Source organism: Polyodon spathula, chromosome 12 (assembly GCF_017654505.1).
Source record: "Polyodon spathula isolate WHYD16114869_AA chromosome 12, ASM1765450v1, whole genome shotgun sequence".
Classification (NCBI taxonomy): domain Eukaryota; kingdom Metazoa; phylum Chordata; class Actinopteri; order Acipenseriformes; family Polyodontidae; genus Polyodon; species Polyodon spathula.
Window position 1 is genome coordinate 28,144,127 of NC_054545.1, and position 22,618 is coordinate 28,166,744.

Consider the following 22,618-nt stretch of genomic DNA (forward strand, 5'->3'; position numbering starts at 1 on the left):
AACAGAACAATAAAAAGCAATGAGTAAGAACAGTTTTGCGGAGGCCTACTCTTACTTTTTTGTTTATTTCTTGAATTCTCTAAAACAATTTGGCTTAGGAACCTTCTTGTCATTTCTCTAGTCATAACTAAGTTTTATATATATATATATATATATATATATATAGAGAGATAGAGAGAGAGAGAGAGAGAGAGAGAGAGAGAGAGAGAGAGAGAGAGAGAGAGATAGAGAGAGAGAGTACATTCCAATCACCCTTTGGAAGATTGTGCTCTTCCTATAGTTCTCATTATGTTTTAAGCAGCATGTTCTGTGTTCTCCAGCTCTCTTTGAACCCCACATTAATGAGCCATAAAAACATAAAGCCAGAGGAAGAAGTTCTCAGCAGCTCATCTGGCAGGAAACAAGCCTGCCAGACTTCCAATGCCCCCCTTAACCCTTTCCACACTCCTCTCTGTGATGTGTCCTTGTCAATGGAGGGGAGTCCATTTGGCAAGGATCGGGTTAAGCTGAAAAGAGCTGCTGCTTGTGTGGAAACACAAGAATGTTTTGCAGGAATCAGATGAGTTGCTCCGTCTGTAAATGCAAATCTTTTTCCAGAGAAACTGCTGTGCTAGCAGTTGAGAATGACCGTAACAAAAATGTTCCTGTGTCTTGATGTGTTTTCATATAGCAGCTGCTGTATATTTGATTGCATGATGAAATGGAAATGTTTTGCAGGGCAGTCTGTTTCTCTTGGGCAGTTTACAACTTGGTGATATAAACACAGATGCTCATCTCAGCTCATTAATAATTTCAATCAAAACCTGCTCGTGAGGGATGTTTGACATATCTGGGTCTCCAGCACTGCTGATAGTAAAACAGAAACACATCTATAGCAGTGTGGCCCTCTTTTTAACAGGCACTTCTTATTGGTAATGTATTATTTACAGGGCTGAGTAACATATGTTACTGATGTGTTAATCCATTTAGAAATGAGCCCTGCAGATTTTTAATTCTTAAATGGGGTTACTAAATAAGAGGTGACTGACCCTCAACGCCGGCGATGAATCTGACAAGGAAAGGGTCCTGGAACATTTGTATCCTTAGATGTGGGCCAACTTTCCCTTTTAAGGTGTTATTGTTGAGCTTGGATTCTAATTAGATTTGAATTGTGCTATCAGCCTTTTATTTAATGGATGTTGCTAGATTGTATTCCTAGATTGTATGTATGTGAATCTGAAATAACTTTCCTTTGCTGTGTCTTTAGCTCTCAGCGCCCAGAGGAAGCTGGACCTTGGCCAAACCCCCCGACTGAAGCAGAGCAACTGCAAGCCCTGATGGCTGCAGCTAATGGTACGGTAGCACCACTTACTCAGAAAACTACTACTATATAAGACAGAGCACCCCTTATTCAAGTGTGCCATAGCGAAAACATAGTAAAGTATAATAAAGCATGCTATTGTAAAGCACAAATAGGAATCATGTTTAAAAACATGGCAAACGATTGGTAAACTATTGCAAATGTGTAACCATGGGAAAAGCATGCACAATCACTGCACATTTAAACTTTTATAAGGGCATGTTTTGAGCCACACCTAAACGTTTCCTGTTGGATACCATGGTAGAAATACAGTACAAAATGGTAGAAGACAGTGGAGATGTGGTTAAGTATAGATGAGTGTTTTAAATAATTATTATAAAATACAGAAGTATGAATGGTAATAACATTGTAAGATTTACCATGGCTAGCTCTTATAAGGGTAACAGAAACACATTTGATTCTGTCAGATTTGTGGACAGTATTGAACACTAGTTACTCAGCACCTCTTGAAGAAGTGAGGCGTGTCTTTTTAACTTGATTTGCTCAAAATAGCAGTGCACCATGTTTCTGGTCCTCTGCCTTAGTACAGAGAGAAGTTCCCTGCGGCAGTCAGTCTGGCATCAAAGCAGGAGCTGCCTTTAGTTTCCGGATCTTGATTGTTCTCAGTGGGACACTTTTTGAAGGACTCAGCGATGTAGCACATTGTGGGAGGGGAAAGTAGAATTTTGCAAAGAACATTTACCTCCAACGACCTTCCAGACTGCTGACTAAAAGCATACTTTTGTAATCTTGTGAAGGTCTCCATTAAAAGGGAAAAAAGATAATGAGGGATATGGAAAATACATTTAATGTGCTGTAACAAACATAATCTTCTTGATGCCTAGCATATAGGGAAAGACTAAAACTAATAGAAACCACTGTAACCCCAAGAGACAGGTAAAACATCTTTGCAATATTTTATCCCTTTTTGCAGCTTTTCATGTATATAGAAAACATGAGAAAAAAAGATATAAAATAGCAAGTGATCTTCTGTGAAACACTAGTTATGCGTGCTTTAATTGGCATATGGCATTGCAATTTAATTTGCACTGCTATTTAAGATTTCTATAGTTGAGTTCTAGTAGCTGGGTAGTAACTATACTGTACCACTTCCTCCTCTTTGTCTTTTTGATTTGTGGAATACTATCACAGCCTTGGAAGAATCCAATGCAGGCAATGCACTGCAGCTATTTCATTTAAATTAACACATCTCTGTCATTCCATTCTACTGCTGGTTCTGCTCTTTGTGTTGTATGAATTATGAGTGCAGGTCCATAAATAGAGCTTGATTATAATCTTTGCTTTAGCAACACTGCCAGCAGTATGCTGCTATAAAACCATGACACTACAATTATGCTACCACAGCTTATCTTGTGATACCACTGTATATCCTCCAAAAAGCCAAAATGCTACTACAGTACTGCAAGAACATTAGTGGCCTGTACTGGATCACGGCAATACTGTAATAATAACACCTTGCTTTGTCTAAAAAATTAAAGCATTCTATGCAAGTTTTCAGTAGCATAGACAGTAAGATCAATGTACCAGACTCATCTTGAGTCAAAGTGTTCTAGAACACTGAAGTGTTCTGCTTCCTTGGTCTTACTGCTCTAGGCTCTTTTTACTATATGTTCTTGTATATTGGTGTTTCTCACCAGCAATCAAAGCTTTGACTTCCTAATATAGATTGAAAGCATATCCAAAGCATAATGTAGGTCAGCGTGATGCTAACAAATTCCATCTGGCAGGCTGGGTATTGGCCCAGCCTACAGTGCAAGCCTGTTTTTTATGAATAAAATATTGTACAATATGTATGAAACTGTTCTAGACTGAACAACAGTCTAGAACAGCTGAAGCTTTCAGAATAGGGCTCTTCATTGATTCCGCCCAAAACAGACCAAAAAAAAAAAAGTGATTAGCTTTGCTAATAGGATAGTCTAATAAGCAAATCTACTTTTTGTCTTATGCATATTATTATTAGATATTATTAATTTGTTTTCTATAGAATAATTCTCTATTGTTTTATGGTTTTTTTGTGTCACAGAGGTGAGTGCAGCGACAGCAACGCTTGATGCTGGCACAATGGGCCTGAGCACCCGGTACAGTCCTCAGTTCACCCTGCAGCACGTCCCAGACTACAGGCAGAATGTCTACATCCCGGGCAGCACCTCCACACTGACAGGCACCAACTCCCAGGCAGAGGGGAAGAACCCCCAGCCATCCTCTGGAAACAAGAAGAAATCTGGGAAAAAAGAGAAGAAGTAATGGAGTTCACTGTAGAGCTGGCTGGCTGTGAATGAGCTCCTCCAGTTCACCCTCTCACAAAGGGATACACCCTGGTTCTGTTTTGTTTTTTTGTTGTTTTTACTGTTAGCCCAGATTGTTAGCAGCTTAAGTTGTTATTAGTGACTTTGAACATGAATGTTTTTTGTCACAATTTTTGTTTGTATTGGAGTTCCTATCGTGTGACTGCGTTGTTATTGAAATATAACACAAAAGTTCAAAGTAGAGGTATTGTTCCTTAAGATTAATAAGGTTTTAAAAAGAAAAGGAAAACGTTTTTTTCAATGGTTTGATCCCTTTGATGAATCCGTTGGGTTTTGAAGTTTAATTGTAAAATACAAATGAGGACTTCAGGGCTTTGCCCTCTAATATAGTACTAGTATGACTATTACTCATTTACTTAATGTGTCACATTAAAGTTGTGTAGGACTGTTAACAATGCAAGTAGAAAAAGTTTTTTGTTTTAGAAGAGAATCAGAATTATGAATTTTTCAGTAGCTCTTAGTGATAATGTAAACTATATTTGCATGATGTGTTTCTTATCTAAAGAAACAAAAAGACCAAGTTAAACTATGCATTGAATGAACAATACAGTGTTCGACTGGCACGCGGTGAACTAAACACGCTGTTAACAAAAGAAACAGTGCAGGTTACTTTATTAATGGTAACATTAGTGTATAACCAAAATAATCTCAGTTTCAATAATACGGTTAGTATAAGAGAAACCCTGTTTTGAATTGAAAGTCTGTGTGACTTCTAACTTGGCTTCGGCATTTCCAGTTGCTCCCAGGTTAGGCAGAGTGCAGATGTCAGTTCTTGTGTTAAATATACTAATCCACTGGGAGTTTAGATGCCTGCTCAGCACTGCTAAAACAATGAGGACCTGTCAGCAAGCATCCTTGAGGATATGGCCATGCTGACCGTGAAAATGAAGAAATGTAAGGCTTTGCTTTTCCCACACACTATATTGCTTGCATGAAACTCACATCACTTTTGTGAGACTCTGTAACACTGCATTGCTTCATTAAATCTTTGCTATGCATTGCATGTTAAAAATAAACTGCATGCGAAGGCAGCTTCAGTGTATAGGCAAGTAGAAACAGCAGGAGCCTCCTGGCTTAGTTTCAGTACATAGTGGGGGGGGGGTTGTTCTTAAAGTATTCTTGAAAAATAGAACGAATCGGGTAAAGATTTGGTAATCAGGCACTGCACGCTGAATATAGACTATTCTCAGTTTAGTGCAGATACAGAAAGTGTGCTAGTGAAGCTATCGCGGTATTGAGTACAGCATCAGTGTTACCTCTTAGTACAGTCTTGATGCATATTGGCTTTGGGGCTGTTGGCTTCTGTTTACAAAATCAGTAAGTTGGATAAAGTTACTGAACACTGACTGTATATTCAAATCTGGCCAATACAGAATCGACTGTATAGAAGCTGAGAGGTCAAGTATATTTACTGGAATTAACAAGATGCTAGTTGATACTGAGACACTAGTTTCTGTGTTTGTGATTGTCGATTTTGACCTGGACATTGCATATAAACTTACTAAGTATATTTATAAACCCAATATGTTTGATTTGTGGTAATTGGATGTTAATTTCTTAAAAATAAAAAAATAAAAATAATAATAATAAAAAAAATAAAGTATTACAATGTGTTGCTCCTAACATACATGGCCAGTCAACAGGGAAAAGACACACATATACTGATTTGGACATGTTCTGACGAAGTCTCTTTTTCTAGGAGGGGAAGGAGGAAGTACAAACACCGATGATGACCTTACAATGTCTGCATTATTATTATTATTATTATTATTATTATTATTATTATTATTATTATTATTATTATTATTATTATATACATATAGTTTTTTTTTTTAGTTTAAATATGTGATCTGAGGAAGTGTAGTCATGTAGCAACTGATCATTTTAAATCACTAAATAAGAAAAAAAACACAGTAGAGTAGAAAGTAATTTGTGAAAAGTGATGTGTAAATCTCAGTGTTCTCTTTATTTTATCAACAAGTACTAAAAAATCAAAAATAAATAAAATAAAAATGTTTGTGTTGCTATACATCTATAACTTTTTATACGTGTTTGTGATTTCTAATTGTTTGTGCTGCTGGAATGCTCCTGTCATAAATATATATACATGTGTCTACTGATGAATTTTGCTTATATATTGTACCTAAATATCTTTCTTATATATGCATAGTTCAGTGCTATTCTGTCTTACACCCATATTTTATATGCTGGTATTTATATTGCTGTTTTATTTTCTCTTTGAACACAGACATTTCAAATAAAAAAATAAAAAAATTAAAAACTTCTGAAATCATCTCATAGTCTCAGATTTGTACTTATTTTGATCCTTTCCTTGTTAAACTTCTGAAATGGAATAGCGCTTTTGCACATACATTTAAAAGGAGGTGTTTTAGGGTATAAAGATGCTGCAATGGCTACTGGTTCTTGTGAAGTTCTTGTAAAAGTAATAGCATTTTAGAATGTTTATTTTAACACTATTGAGAGTACATTCTTTTTCACCATTACCTACCCAGAAGTCTTTCTTTAAAAAAATAAAAAATAAAAAAATAATAATAATATATGTATTTCCTTTTACCTCCCAGAAGCCATTGCAACTGCTCCATGTTGGCTCAATCCTTCCAACCAATCACTTGTGACCTCCACAGATTGAAATATGTGCCTATATTAACTGCAGCAAACAAACACCACTAACAAGTGAAATTCACGTTTCCAATAACATGTGCCTGTTTCATATAGAGTAATTTGAGACCGCTAAATTGGTGGTAATAAAATTGGATTAGATTTACTGGAATCTTCCCTTCAGTTTGTGGTGTCAATCCTAATGGAAATTTTAATCATTGCCAGGTTAGTTTTACATATTCCAGAAGCATTTAAAAGTATAAAGTGGCATAGGTTACTTCATTTAAGAAAATAGCCAGCTGTTCACTTCTGTTTCTTCAGCAAAAAAGCCATAAGAATCATTATGTCTGCAGCACTTCTTAATCTAGCTATATAGACTGGCTGCTAAACCTTATAATGATGAGCTGGTATTTTGAAATTCTATGAAAAACATAAAGCCTCTGTCTGCCTAAACTAATAATAATTAGAACAGTTTTCTTTAAAACAAGCTTTGTGTTTCTAAGTTGTGTTGAGTTATTTCATTAAGCATAACCCATTTTCATCAAGAGCCATCAACAAAGTAGGGACTGTGTTTGCTGCATTTATCAGGTCCTAATGCTGGACACACACTACTGACTGAACCATCATTCAGTTCATGCCTGTACAACCATTCAGTTCATGCTTGTAAATCCATATCATACTAAATTGGAGGTGACCTATTTTTTTTTACTGCTTTAATCTCATGCCTGTTAAGCAACATATCAAGGAAAAGGCAATGCATCATATAATATTAAAAGCCAAAGAGAAATAGGATATTTGAGCCTGACAAACAAATACTGAGTCCATTGGGTATCACAGCATTGAAAAACCAAAGCGTGTTACACTCTGTTTCCTTTTCGTATGTACAGGGTTATAGGATGGGGGGTATTTTCCCTTGTGCTCCTTATAAAAGCTCCCTGCTGTATTTCATAGCAATACAAAGGTAGTAAAGCACTGACACACGTGTCAAACCATAGTAAAAACAATGGTGAATCCTAGGGAAACACCGTAAATGCACAAGTAAGGAAAAATGACAATGTGTTTGCCACTTAAGGGCTGGCAGTTGGGGAGTCAACAGCAGTTGAAGTACATAGTTCTTTTCTGATGAAACAGCTATGGCTCTCATAGTCAGAAGAGCAGGTGTTTTCTTACCCAAGAAAGAATTCATCCCAACTAACCTCTGGACAGCTGGCCAGGATATTCAATAAAAATGTGCCTATAGGGTAAACCAGTCCCATGCAGAGATCGAAAAGACCCCTGGAGTCCTACTCCAAAGGCACCTACCCTAATCACTGCATCATTTGAAATGTTTTAATCTCCCTCAGATTATAACCTCAACCCCCAGGGTAAAATCTAATGGATCTCTATAAGTAACTCCTCATTACATAGGTGTAAGGGATTATTCTTAAAACATGTTTTAATACTGTTTCATTTAATACAGGAATTGCATCTCAATTTAATTAAAGTGGAGACTCATAGTGAGTGATTAGGCTTTAAAGTGATCAGCAATATGGATATTGAATTCCAAAGTTTAAAGTATTATCATATGTCTCTACAAGGTTTTCCGACTATAAGAGAAACAAATTTAGTTCCCATTTTATGAGCTTGTTTTAGATGGACTGAGTTAAAACACAAAGACCCCAACATAAACAGATGCATCATGGGAATGTTTCATCATGTCATGTTGTGTGGAAATTCTCAGCAAAGTTCTTATGTTTGTCTTGAACATGGATTAGATGAGAAGTGTGACATACCAGACCCAAGCATTTAGTTTGCAAGAACAGAAAAAAGAAAGATGAAATATTCCATAATAAACAGCATTGCCTCCGCTGTGTCTCCATTCTGTCACAGCTCACTAGATGCAGAACCAATCCCTGTTCTTCTTGTGTGGTTTAGTGTGTTGTTAATGTTGTTGTTAGGGGGGTGGGGGGGGGGGTGGTCCTTTATTTAATTTTATTTTACATTAGTTCTCATTGTTCGCTTTGGTGCTCATGGAAAACAACTGGTGTGTCTCTGCTTTTGCTTAAAGAGCCTTCGAAGATGTAAACAGCTTTGTAAAACAAAACAAAGAACAATATGTTGCAGATTGAGAAATCAACCCAGAAGTGGGTGCTTGAAATTTAAAACACTTTTATTCTTGCATTCACATCTTACCAGCAGGTCTCCTTTTGACATTTCATTAATCATGTACATTGTAGAAACTGCAGCTGCAGTAAGAAGGAGGAGAGAGGCTATAGGGAGCCTGTCACAGATTTAGGGCAAGGGCATCATGATCTGTCTATCTGAGATGGAAATGGTGGGATCAGTCAATAAATGAATAGGATTTCCAAAAAAGGTCTAAAATATTATTGTTCAGCCCATTTGCCCAGCCCTTGTTTTAAGGATTGTGACTCTTAATTAAAAAAATAAATATGCACAGTTTGGCATGAAACATGATAATTGAAGCCAAATCTTTTTCTTCAAGGAATTTCAGGAAAAATAATCAGAATCTGGATAATCAGAAGGTGGCTGACAGCATTTGCCAATTGTATACCATTATTATATTCACACAGTGGTATGCAAAGTATACATTCTATAGAGAAAGTTCCCATTAGGGTTAATCTGCGGGGGAAACCAGTGTGGTTTAGTTCAGATTTTTAAGCTGTATGCCCTTATATAATGGAATGTGATTACATCTTTTCCTCGTCCTTGTCATACTTTATTTCAATGTTTCAGTTGGCTTTATATCAACATTATCCTTCTTGCTGCACTTTATGGAACATTGATTGATGCCAGTTTTTTTTTTTTTCATATCGACTCATAAAAGCCACCATCTAAGGCTGTATCGGGAGTATTCTGCTGTGGTTGCTACAGTACATGTGCTAAGTAAATGGACTGCTAGTAATAAAATATCCTTTAGATTAGCACCATTTGGAGGTTAAGTGTTTAAACTGGGCACCCGAGAGCAGGATGGTCAAATCATAGTAATGAAACAAACAGGAAAACCAGTGGCATCATTGTCACTGAAACCCAGCATGCAATGCAGCCTGCAGCAGGACATGTTCAGCCCCTGAGCTGAGAAAAAACCATGACGAATGCAATGTCCAAACAAGTAAAAAGAGGTAAGATAATGACAGGCTCTAGGTCTTATGTGGGTTTCCCTTATACAACTTTAAAGTCCATTTAACATAAATCACAAGAATTACTATAAACGGTTTGAATATACAATAGAACTGCCAATATCCACATTGTTACCTTTTTATCGGGCCAAAAGTTTGATACTGCTTCTATTTTAATGAGGAGCTTGTGCTGCTGCACCCAGAAAATTAGTTCAAACCATCATCATTACTATAGCATATGTAATACATTAATAAATAAACACATATATAAATATAGACAATACTCTGTGATGTTACATAAAGACTACTTCTGGTTTTAAAGAAAGGGTAATAGCTTATGTGATACGATGAAACACGTGGGTGAGGCAGTACATTTCCTATTTGAGTCACCTTTGAATGGTTTGCGAATCTCACGCTCATAAAGCCCTGTTGAATACAATGATGACAAAGCTACTGTATTTCCAAGTTGATTAAGAGGTTAATGTTTTATGTATTCAGAGGGGGTATTGTGTGCTCTCAATATGTCTCTAATTCGGACACAAACAGGGGTTTGTGTCCCCCCCCACCCCGTGCAGTCAGTCTGACTGGCAATGACTTACTTTTTTGTGGGTTTGTGGTAATCTTAATGCTGTTGGAGCAACTGAAGATTTTGTGCTGGATTTATAACTCCCACTGTTTTTTCAATATAAATGTAGCTATTATCTTCTACCTTGAAAAATTAAAAGCTCTTTATGATATGCATTTACAAATGGTGTATTTTATACAAGTACTGATTTATACAAGTGTTTATATTACCCAGTTTACTAGTGCTATGCAAAACAAATACATACATCTTTTAAGTTGCAACAAAACTTCAACAGAAATAACGGTTTAGGTGAGGAACGAACATGTTGGACATTTGTAGAGTACAATCACCTGACATCTCACCTTCTACAATCTGCATTAATTTACTCCAGGTGGGTGTTATATAGTGTTTTAATAAGAGATTGGGATGTACAGAATAACTCCTAATATCCATCATCATTAATCGTTTAATCCTTTACAGGGTCGTGGTGAGCTGGAGCCTAACCCGACAGACACAAGGCGCAAGGCAGGACTACACCCTGGACGGGACGCCAGTCTATCGCAGGGCACCGCACACACAGAGGGCAATTTAAAATCTTTGGACTGTGGGAGAAAACTCATGCAGACAAAGGGAGAACATGCAAACTCCACAAAGATAGACCCCTAGGCTGGAATCCAGGACCCTGGTGGAGGGAGGCAGCAGCACTAACCATCACACCACCCTGCCGCCCATATGCATGATATCAACATACAGCAGAACAGAACAGCTTACAATATTTTAAGATCAGAGTGACTAGTTGTATCCTACATTCCTGACAAAATGACCAGACAGGAGCAACTGCTTTTTTCATGTTCAAAATATACAGACACATTATTAAAAATAATCTTGCTTAAACAAAACAGTGCAGATATGTAAAGAAGACAATTGTCTCTTGTCCAATATGTGTGGTTATTTTTGATAGGTCTGCCTTATCCTACATTCCCCATAGCAATAGGGATAGTCTGGCAGATGTCCCAAACTTTTTTATTTCTTTTCCAGTGGCCTCTTTCCAAGGGACAACAACAAAGTCTATTCTGTCACTAATCAGACGTCTGCTGCTTAGATGGAGTTCAGCCAACAACAATAAGTGCATCCTGTCAGGAAAGAAAAAGTGAAAACACGAACATTTAGTTCGGCCTTAGCTTTTAATTTGCATTTTTCAAATGAATGTTAGTTCCTTAATTAAAATTAAACTGAGTTCCGGTGGTATTTCTGCAACAGATTAGAGGGTAAAGCAGTCAGGCATCTACATACTTCTACAAACTGCTTTTAATTATCTGTGATTTAATCTGAAACCCACAGTGTTTTAAAACTACAAATTAAACTAATGTCATTTTGAAATATATTTAAGGGCCTTTTTTGTCTTATAAAACTATATCCCTTGAGATCAGTGAATGCTGAACTTTTGGTAGTTCCTAGAAGTCATCTAGGAGGGGCAAAGGCCTTTAGTTGTTCTGGTCCTTGCCTTTGGAACTCCATCCCATCATATTGGCTTAGTTGGCTTAATTTTTAGCTGGATTGATTGCCAAAGTTTTTTTTTTTTTTTTTTTTTTTTTTTTCAGTTTTTATTGTAAAGCTCCCTGGGATGCTCTGTATGAAGAGTGCTATATATAAGCAAATTGTATTGTATTTTACTGTATGTACTGCTGGATCCAGCAGGATGTGAACCAGGTTTATTACTAATATTATTTTGTATTAGACATCTAGATGAATTCTAAGTTACTTGAGCTACCCCTCGCTGGATGTCTTTCAGTGTAGTGAAGCTAACCTGCTACTGTATGCAATCAACAAATGCAAAATGAGACTAGTTGTCCTTAGTTGATTTTCAACCAGAACCCTCTAAGAGCACAAAGACCAATATAGCCATCCCTGTGGTTTGCCAGCCAAGATAGGAAGCTTGGAGCTCCTATAGATCACCCTGCACTCCAAATGGAAATCCTTTTACTTAGTGAGCCAAAGGAGAACCTGATATATGTAACTTATTACAGTTTTAATAATCAAAATTGCGGCAGGTGTTAATACTGCAGCCTCAAATTATAAAAGAGGAAATCATTATCATATATTAGCAATCTCTTAGCTTTTAAGCTGTAGAATGAGAGCTGAATAATGACCCTGGGAGATAAAAGGATCATTTGTATTGCACACCATGACAGATATTAACAAGATGTTAGACCACATGATTCACATGTCATTGTGTGAAATTTCATCAAGTTCCCTGTGGCAGTATGTGGGGGGGCCACTACAGGCCTAAGGGGTGAAATTATTTTAGAGTACTGTAAAGTGAAGGTCTGTCTCTGCTTAAATTGACCCAATTAACACAATGAGCAGTAATTGAGTGGGCTTTGCAGAAAAGGCAGATGTTATTCAGTCATGATGTAAAAACAGTTTTGTACTATTTTAAGAAAATAAAAGGGCTTTTTTGGGGACCATTATATATTTTATATTAAATGTTGTTCACATTTTTAACATAAGTGCATGTCCATTTTCATATTTAATGTTTTTTTTTTTTTTTAGACATATCTTGGCAGACCATAAACTTTTAATATATTGTAATAGTGGGATTTGTTACATGTGTGGGTCATCATTGAATAATAATAAGTCAGACACAGAGCATTGGGTGTTGACACGCTGCACAGGTGAGCAGATTTTATTAACACACACACATACTGCCACTGGGGTACCGAGCGGACTCCTCCCGAATGTAAACAAAGCACCCCTCTGTGTAGCATGGAGGTGCACAATTCTCTCAACTAACACCTGTGATCACCCTATATATACACCTTTTGAGCTGCGGGCAGCCTCCCCGGTGCCCGCACCCCAACCAAACCGGACCTTCCAATCAGATCAGCTCTGGGCAAGCCCACTTGCTCAATTGGTTGCCTAGCAATGCATCTCCTGTTTCGCATCCCAGCTGTACACATTAACATAAGAACCAGTGGCAGCTAGGGTTCTCCTGTTAGACTCTACCTGTCATGACAGGAAGAGTCTAACATAAATGCTTATGTAGGGTTTCATCAGCCTTTTTTAATTCTTCAATGTAATATAGCATGTTTTAAGAGATTATGATATATTAAAACTTTTTTTAAATTAGTTGCACAAACTTTAATTTAAGTCAATCAATGTTGTTGAATGAATAAAAACACACAAAGCATTACTGTAGTATTAACTTTCTTATGAAATGAAATCCACATTTCAAGCATTCAACATGATTTCTAAATCTCCAAACACATAGTGCAATACATAATTGAATGACGAGAGTTTAAGACATAGAGGGGACCTCTAGAAATGTTTTTTGGAGGAGAGCATTATTCAGGTCAACATCAAATTACATTGGGCTCAGTTTAAATTATTCATAGACTGTATAAAAACAACAAGATATTTAGACTTGAATAACCTTGGGTTATTTAAGACAGTCATTTTATCTGGGATGTTAACTCATTCAACTCTACAGGTTCTATGTAAATCTGGCTTGTGGAGGGCACAGTGAGGTATGTTTCTCTAATGGGAACTAGCCATCACATAACTTGTTTGGTACCCCTGACACACCATACACTTGGAGGCCTCTTTATTGATTTCTAATACACTCGTTTGGTTGCATCATTCATCTTGAGAAGGGGCAGAGACTAAGCAGGATTAGGGTCTGTCATGTTCTTATCTTCTTATCTCATGTGTCCCTTACAGCCATCAGGGTTTGAGTCTACTTCGACAGCTTAAAAAAATAATCTACATTTGTGATAACAAACAAAAAAATAATCTTAGCATGTTTTGCACTTCCATTACAGTAGCTACATAAGTCTCAAACGTGCAATTTTGAATATAGCAAATGTGTGCCAATTTAATTTTTAAACATAAATATCTGGTATGGAAATGTATGGGAAACGAGAAATAGAGGAAGTGCCTGTTTTGTTAATGACAGAAAAACAGTCTGAGAAATGACTAAGAAAGTGCAACACTTATCGGAAAGAATGGCTTGCAGATAGAGATGCCTTTAACTTCGTGAACTACGAGGTATTATGTTTTAATAACATGTGTTTCTTTTAAAATTGCACTGAGACCTATGTAGTGAATGGAAGTTCACAACACATTTTTTAAATGACTCTGTTAACTACAACCACTGTAAGGTTTCAAGAATGGAGTACTGAAAAGTTCCCTTCGTTCAGTGGTAAACATCAGGAAATAGAGGTCCTCAGTATTAATATATTACACTTCTGATGCCAAGATAGATTTGTAAAGCCCTGTACTGCTAAATGTAACCCTAACCCTAACCCCACATAAACTTTCAACATGTCTCACTTGTAATAATTTCCAACAGATAAGACCCTTTGCCTTAGGAACTGTGTATATAAGTGCAATAAACATTGCATGCAAAGCCACTGGCAAAGACCTGAATCATCAGCTTGTGCCATGTCTTTTGAGGCTCATAATTACATGCTGGCAAGCAGCAGTTGCTCTGAGTGTTAAATTGTAGTGGATATACAAGAAACAATGACAAAGAAAAATAAACACTTTAATGAGCCAGCTCTTTGCATTGCGTTTGCAAATAGCAGAGGGTTTTCCTTAAAAACTATTAAACCCTCATTTAATTAAGTACAGTAACCATTCCAGCTTGACTTTGGGTGGACATTGTCAGCAGTATTGGACTCAATAAATAGAAAAAGAAAAAAAGCTACAAATCCCTTATTCAAAGAAACTGGGCTAAAAAAAACAAAAACCAAAAAAGCTTTTCAGTGCGTTCTTAAAATAACTCTTGAATATGAAAGGGTAAGTATAGTAAGTTTAATTATTTCAACCGAGGGTACACACAGTAAAATATTGTTCATGCAGTAGAGGAAGGGATATGCAGTATATATGAAATGTATCTGTAAAATGGCTTCGGAGGCATTCTTTAAATTCAGCATTGCTGTAAAGCATCCAAACCAAGCATTCTTGTGGAATCAAATGTCCATCTGGTATCCTTGTATGCATCAGGGGACATGGCCTGTGCCTTGTTGTAAACAGGGACTCAGCATTGTCCACAGGCTCTGCTTGTACTTTCGTTCAGGTTGCCATAGAAACGTTGGGCCTTAAACTCTTAATACAAAACTCTGTCCGTCTGCCAATGCCCTGGCACTATTATTGTTCTGTGAAGAGAAATGGAAAGAATACATTTCAGACTGCATTTGCTATTAAATTTGAATTAAAAGAACTTTTATTTTAGCTCTTTTTTGCCATTCTGGTGCCCACAATCTCTAATATCCTGTAGCACAGTATGAGATAAGGCATTGTTACAATAGATGACTTACTTACAAAGTAATTATAATTATCTTCCACTTGTCTATGCCAATGTAACTTGTAGGGGCTGCACACTCATGCATACTTAGATTGTATGAACTTCCATTGCCGTACTGTTATTAATATGATCAATTTGCACTGTAAACTATGCTTTTCTAATCTTTATGTGATGCATTTACAGTGCTACACGTACACACTGTAATGAATGTATCTCAAATGTAAAGGCAGTCAGGGTTGAAGGTTGGTAGTTCAACAATGATATCCTTATTCACAAGTCCCATTCATGTTTCAAATACATGAACCTCTCACAATTGTACTCTGTGTAGAACTTGTTATATGACTGTGAAACAAGTCATACAGGAGCTAAATTCCAATCAAGGTTGTCCTATATGGGAAAGGTCAAGGTATTCAAAGATTCTGAATGATGGGTGCTAGTGAGGACTCACATATAGAGACAAAGAGACAAAAGCCATAAAGAATCATTTATCATGAAATGTATGGAAATGGAACACTTCCAAAGGTGCATACACTTTCTTATTTATGCTTTTTTTAAGCAAAACAAAGCCAATTTAATGATTGTACTACTAATCCAACAATGTTTTAAGTAATAATATAAAGCAAGGATATGTTGTAACAGCCCATGTCTGAGTATGATACATTATATTGACACCCTCAGATAAATAACACAAACTTAATATTACTAATATGGATATACTAACAAATGTTCATCATATTAAGAACAAAAAAAAATATTTATGCATTTGTATGTCTTGGATAAACACATAACAGGTTCACTAATCCTGCAATTTAATTTAAGAAATTGTACAGAATTTCTTCAAAGTCACTGATATTTTAAAATGATTGAGTATCTGATATCAAGTTAAAGTGATACAACATGCCAGGCCTTTTTACTAATGCAATCATTACTGTGTGTTCTTCACTGCTGAACTTTCACAATGAGACTGAGTGATTTAGGTAGGTAACAGCTTGGAAAGAAATTGATTTTTTGTTGGCTTCTCTGCGACACACCAGCAATTTTCTGGAAGTCAGCCCTGGTGCAGGTTTCTGGGAAAAGGTGCGTATTAATTACCTGACCAGGTTTAAACCCACTGAAAACATCAGCAACTGCTAGAGTCAATCCTAACAATAACATATTGATATAAAAACCTTTACAGCTAAAGTACTACAACCAAACAGACTACACAGTCATACAATAGTAGTTCACTGTATCCATTCCATTCTATCACATTTAAATACAATATATTACTATAGGGCCCTTTGTGTATGAAGGTTTGGAAAATCCAGCAGCCTATGTTTCTATTTTAATGTTTTAAACAAACTGCCACAATCTGTTTAGATCAAATGAAAAGATTCCAGTGAGTTTATATAAAAAGGTAAACAGTGTAGTGCTTTGATAGGCAACAAAGATTCCATCACTACTACTGCCCTTCACTTCATCTGACCCCAAGAGAAGTTCATCCTAGACTCAAAAATCCTTTAATGATCTCAAATCAACACAGTTCCCTCTTACTTAAATATTTAGCACACGCTCTCAAATCTGAAATGCTTAACCACTTTCCATAGAGATCTTCATGGTCCCTGGACACCCCAGGCCATCGTTACCATGGCAACAGAGACTTCAACCTACTTTATTACTTGCCTGAGATTGCCTAAAAGGGCTTTCTTCTCTTGTAGAGAAGAGATGATGGTGAGCACCGAGGTAGACAAGCTTGTTTGTATATAAGCAAATTACTGTTTGTGCTGGCTGTCACAAATATGATTCACAGTGCAGCATCTCAGTGGATGATAATTCAAAAATATGGAAAAACTTTTTTTCCGTTATGATTTTGATCAATTAAATATGTGATTCCACTGATTCATTCTTAAGATTTTGATATGAAACCAGACACTACTAGCAGAAATGCTGTTCTCTCATTTGCATTTTCCACTCATTTTTAAATGTGGGATTCAACATAGTATGCATCTAAAACTATTTCATATTCTGTCAGTGTTTTTATTCAACCGTAGTTGTGAGCACCAGCATCTTAATATATTAAGCTTGTTACAATGCTAGATGAACACTGACACAAGGAGTTAAGAGAGAGCATTGTCATAGCAACATACACATCCTAGATATGGCTAGCTTCTACACCCAGCTAATAAACCATTTTCTGTGGTTGTGCTGGAGGGAGAAAGGGCAGACAATAGATCCCAACACCTTTTCTTAAGTGTCTTTTAACAACCGACACTTACATTTTGCTTTCACATGCATAATTTAAAATGATTGTACTGCATCTTATATTATTAAAGAGGCCATATCCAGACAGCACTGGACTGTATCATTACTTACTCTCCAGCTGCCTTTTTGTTGTGTAGATTTTGGACCCAGTAAGCCTTTAAACACAAGATTACAGATGTTTAGTAATTATAAATATTTAAAGCCAGCCATCCGTTTTATTCCCAACACTTCAATATTTCAGAGTGCTGATGCTGGAGTGAAATATGGTTCAGTCGCATGGAGGATTAAAAAATGTCAGTCCATAGTAAATCTCTCGGCAATGGAAAAATGGAAAACTCATCATTGGCAAGGTCCAAGCCAGGGTCACTTCTGATATTTATTAGATCAAAGAAAGGAGAGCCAATTGAAGTTGTATGCTTTTGCCTTTTAACACTTTTCTTTGGTGTTGGTCATTTACATATAGTGAAAATGGAAGAAGAAAAACTGAATAAATAGCAGGCAGGGTGATGGAATTTTCTGAGGTTCACTGTAGAAGCAGCTAACGAAATAGTTGGAAACAACCCAGACATATTTACTGTGAAAACAGCATTTAGTAAAAATGATGGTCAGTGCTGGTCAAAACAAACTTGCATCATCTTGGATATCTTTTGGTAAGGTTACACATCAATACACAATTCTGAGTCATCATTGTACTTTCTTAAAATAACACTGATTCAGTCTTTCCTTATATTAAGAAGTGTACAAAGTTGACATGGGTTTTGAGAGGGAATCATTGATATTCTAGGCACGCTGTCCCTTTGCAAGCTGATCCAGTGGCACTCAGTTTCTGGAAAACTATCTAATTAACATTTCCTCCAATTGCAAAATGAGCTCCAGCTTTTTTTGTGCAAAATAGATACATTTTGGACTCAGACCATGCATATTTTGAAATTGGTTTGATGTGTGTGTGTGTGTGCTTGTGTGTTATTCATTTTCCATTATTTGCAAAACTCTCAAAATCAAAGGAATAATTTTTGCTCAGTTAAATAAATAAAATTACTTGTGGTAGAAAACAAATGAGTTTTCCAGATTGAATCCTTATGGAAGTGAAAATGATTTAATAAAGAATGATTATGCTTAGGGAAAGCAAGAATTTTGAGGCCACATACTGTGTTTTCTTTCTTTAAAGAAAATTCATTTAAATGTTGTTTTTTCAATACCAAAATGTAGGTGGAACCAACAGAGTTGAAAGGTAAAATGCAGACGTGGCAAAACAACTCAGGCCTGCAAGCAAGATGGCATTCAGCTAGAGAGAGAAATACAGGAAAACTACAGAATTCAGAACCATTCAAAATAATTGCAAACATCATTAAAATGGCATTTTGCATATGTATTTGCCCTTTAAACATTAATCTTCCTGGTGACTATCTAAATAATACCAATATAGTCTCTTTTTTTTAAGCTTACACCTGTGGAATAGATATATAATATAGGCATACAAAAATAAGGGACACAGTTCATTAAATAAAGCAACCATAATACTACAGCAGGAATAGCCTGATTGATAATTGACTTTCATTAACTGTCACTGTCAAATTCAAGTTTTTCTGCTCCCCATGTTTTATCCAGCCCCGGTATCTATGTTTGTCCTTCCATAGCTTCTAAACAATCATACAATATAAGGTAGAACAAAGTCAAGCAGACAATAGTTGCCCTTAATGCCTTCTTTGTCCACCTGACTTGAATTGTTTTACATCGCTAGAGCCCATGTTTTAGGAATGTAAATGCACTTAACATAGATTAAATTTCAAAGTTCATGCTGGTAAAGTAGCTCTGTGATAATATTATACATGGAGATGTATACTAATTGACAGTATGAGGCCTGAAATGGGTTATAAGTAATCTTTTTGGTGCCTCCAGTTCACAAGGGTCCTTCTCTTAAAAGCACCGTAACTTTTCAAAATTGCACTATACTTTGACAGTCACTGCTTAAATAGCTTTATGGAAAATGAATAAGGAAAGGGAGGTTGTGAAAGTTTTGGTCTGGAGAAATGTTATTTAGGTTGAGGACTCTAGTTATTTTTAGTTTCTATAAACTGAGATTCTATCTTCAGCCACTTAATTTCATTTCCAGGGTCTAGAGCTTTACATTTCAACTTTGTTTCAAGTGTGTGGATCTAAATAGCAGTACAACTGATTTAGAGGAAGATGAGACAGCTGCACATTCATCTGGTAAATTGAAATCCTAAGATGGAACTAAAGAATTTCAATTAACTAGAAATAATATACATTGAAAGTAAAAAACAGAAAGGTAAATTAATATGTAATGTTAAGATTCAGGGTAAAATATACAATGTGACAGAGCATAGGGACAGCCTGTAACCAAGATGGCCACTGTTTGCACAGCCACATAGTGATGGCTGATTGATTCATTGTTTGATTGAGAGTGAATAAGAGGTGTGGAATGGGACCAGGTGGTGATTGATTGGATGATTAATTGTCAATCAACCCCTGGCAACATGGTATAATAGTATAAAAGGAGATAAAGGGAGTTTGTTTGGGGAGTGTGTAGGAGAGGAATGAAAGCATGTGTGGTGTAAATGTGAGAGAGAGAGAGAGAGAGAGAGAGAGAGAGAGAGAGAGAGAGAGAGAGAGGCACAGAGAGCGAGAGTAGAGGACTGACACCGTGTGGCATTTTATTTGACTTGTACAGTAATACTTTATGGCCCTGGAGACAGTCTTTTGACCTCTGTCAAGAAAACAACCAGAACTTCTTTTGTCTGACTAGCAAATGTGTATGTGTTTTTGTGTATGGGAACACTGACAGGCAACAATACCCCCTTTTTGAACTTGACGTCACAACTTGTGGAGAATGAGGACACAAGTGTACGCCTAAAGAGAGGGTTCTCAAGTACACAATGGAGACATTGTCAAGCTTTGGTGAAGGCTACTGTGTGTCGAAACAGCAAGTCCGAGGACCCATTTTCACGTTCGGGATCGGTAGAATAAGGTAATAGAAGCCAGAGAGAACATTGCTTCGGTTTCTTGTAAGAGACAAAAGCACTTGACCCGTGTGGCATGTTTATTTTGAACATTTACAGTTAATAGGGGTGGTGTCTCCTGAGTCAGAGAAGGAGGAACCACTGTCTGCAGAGCAGGGGGAGGAGGTGAAGAGACCACCACCCCTGTGCAACAGTCAGGCATCTATGAATCGGATCCCTCAAACTATGTTCCCAGACACCCAACCTTTGTGTTTCGACTGGTTGCTGGGCCTGGTTCCCAGGTCGTTGCACCACTGAGCACAGTCGTTCTCCTGGTCTGACATTCCACGCAGATGTCGCGGCACAGTCTCCAGGGCTCTCGCCTCTGCCAGTTGCTGCAGCCACCCCATTAACGTCATGCTCTCCCGGGGCCCTATCCTCTTCGCCCAGGTTCCATCACCAATTCTCGGTCCTTTCCTGGAGGCGCCAGAATGCGGACTGACCCACCCCCCCAACCCCCCAACAAGAGAGTCAAACAATGGACAATTTGGGACTTGTGGGGAAATGGTTTGGTTTTTAAGGTAGGGGAAGAAGATGGTTGTGTATGTGTGTTACACAAGGGGAAGGATATGTGACAGAGCCTAGGCACAAATTAAAATTTAATGCTGTTTAGTGCTTAATTGGCTTATTAAATGATAGCTTAATAAAAATAGTTCCTTTTTACAAAATTAAAGGAAATGGAAACTCATGATAAACATATGGTTATGGTGTCACTAATGCAGTGTATATCCTTAGCTATAGCAGTTATTGATAAATAATTAGTATTATGTCTCCCTCTCTCTCTCTCTCTCATGCACACATTGCCAACCTAAGTCTCAGTATCATCCATTTTATGATAATATGCTATGTGTTTTATTTCTATTCTCCATCTAAGATTCTATTTGACCAGGCTTACTGATTGCTGTTTTTAAACAACAGAGGCTGCTTCAGAAGACCTGGATTTCTCAAGCAGTTTATATCAGGTAAAAATAATCGTTAGGGACAAGAGACTAATTTTTCATGTTCTATGGCAGCTGTGATTTTATAAATGGAATATCTTATTACAAAATCAGTTTTAGGGAGGATAGTATTTATAGGCTGGCCACTTCTAGTGCAATTCTTTTTTTTTAATCAGACATTCAAATTTTAAAAACAGACCCAGCATTTGAATATTATTTTGCTGAACTATTTAGGAAGAATGGTAAGTAATGATTAAAACAATAGAAAAGAATAGCAAATACACATCATCCTGTGTTTCCTAATTTAATCTCTAGCTACAGGTTACAATTTCACAGTTTGTCATTATATATCAGTTTGCAAAACCCATACAAACAGATGCATCTCTCTCTCTCTCTCTCTCTATATATAAGATGAAATTAGGAAAAACATGCTGGAGCAACATGGATGAGTGACGCAGCAGACAGGCCTTTGTGAAAGAATTCTTGGGGAGGCCTTCAGCCAGCAGTGGATTGAAAAACACTGAAGATAATGATGATGATGATGATTGATATTATATATTATATTTATATATATATATATATATATATATATATATATATATATATATATATATATATATATATATATTTTTATACACACACACACACACACACTTGTGTATTATTAAACAAGGCAATGTTGATGCAGTATAGGAAGAATAATCATCCATTTCAGGTTCTAAATACAGACCACAGATGAGGTTGCTACATGGATACCATAGAAACAAATGCTTGACAAAACCAATCCTGAGAAAGTGGCCTGCTGTAATTATCTATCCTTTCAACTAGTCAGTTAATTAGTGTACAGATCTGGTGCTCATTGTGTTTCGGTACATGATTAGGATAACAACTATGTAGAGCTTATTTAGTTTATTTTATGATGAAGGGAAAAAGCACAAAGCAAAGGAGGTGGCGACAGACTCCTCTCTGTCTCTCCTATGCCTGTAGATTTCCACTTATCCAAGTGTGACAGATTTTAAATGACCTTGCTTATACAGAACTTTCTACATGTCCTAAAACAACAGCCTTGCTTTATAGCCCCCTTTGAAATATAAAGGCAGCTTTGAACAAAGGACATTCCTTACCCCAGAACAACAGCGAAAACA

At 36.8% G+C, this 22,618-nt stretch overlaps 1 protein-coding gene across 15 annotated transcripts in view; it reads left to right on the forward strand.

The window, feature by feature from the left end:
* LOC121323860 (protocadherin gamma-A11-like) overlaps positions 1 to 5,298 on the forward strand; it is a 103,121-nt gene extending 97,823 nt beyond the window's left edge. For all 15 annotated transcript variants that reach the window (XM_041265157.1, XM_041265148.1, XM_041265146.1 and 12 more), the window contains exons 3-4: positions 1,247 to 1,332; positions 3,384 to 5,298. In XM_041265157.1, the coding sequence (XP_041121091.1) occupies positions 1,247 to 1,332; positions 3,384 to 3,604 (307 nt within the window). In that variant the 3' untranslated portion in view covers positions 3,605 to 5,298. The remainder of the gene's footprint in view (positions 1 to 1,246; positions 1,333 to 3,383) is intronic.
* The last annotated feature ends 17,320 nt before the right edge of the window (positions 5,299 to 22,618 follow it).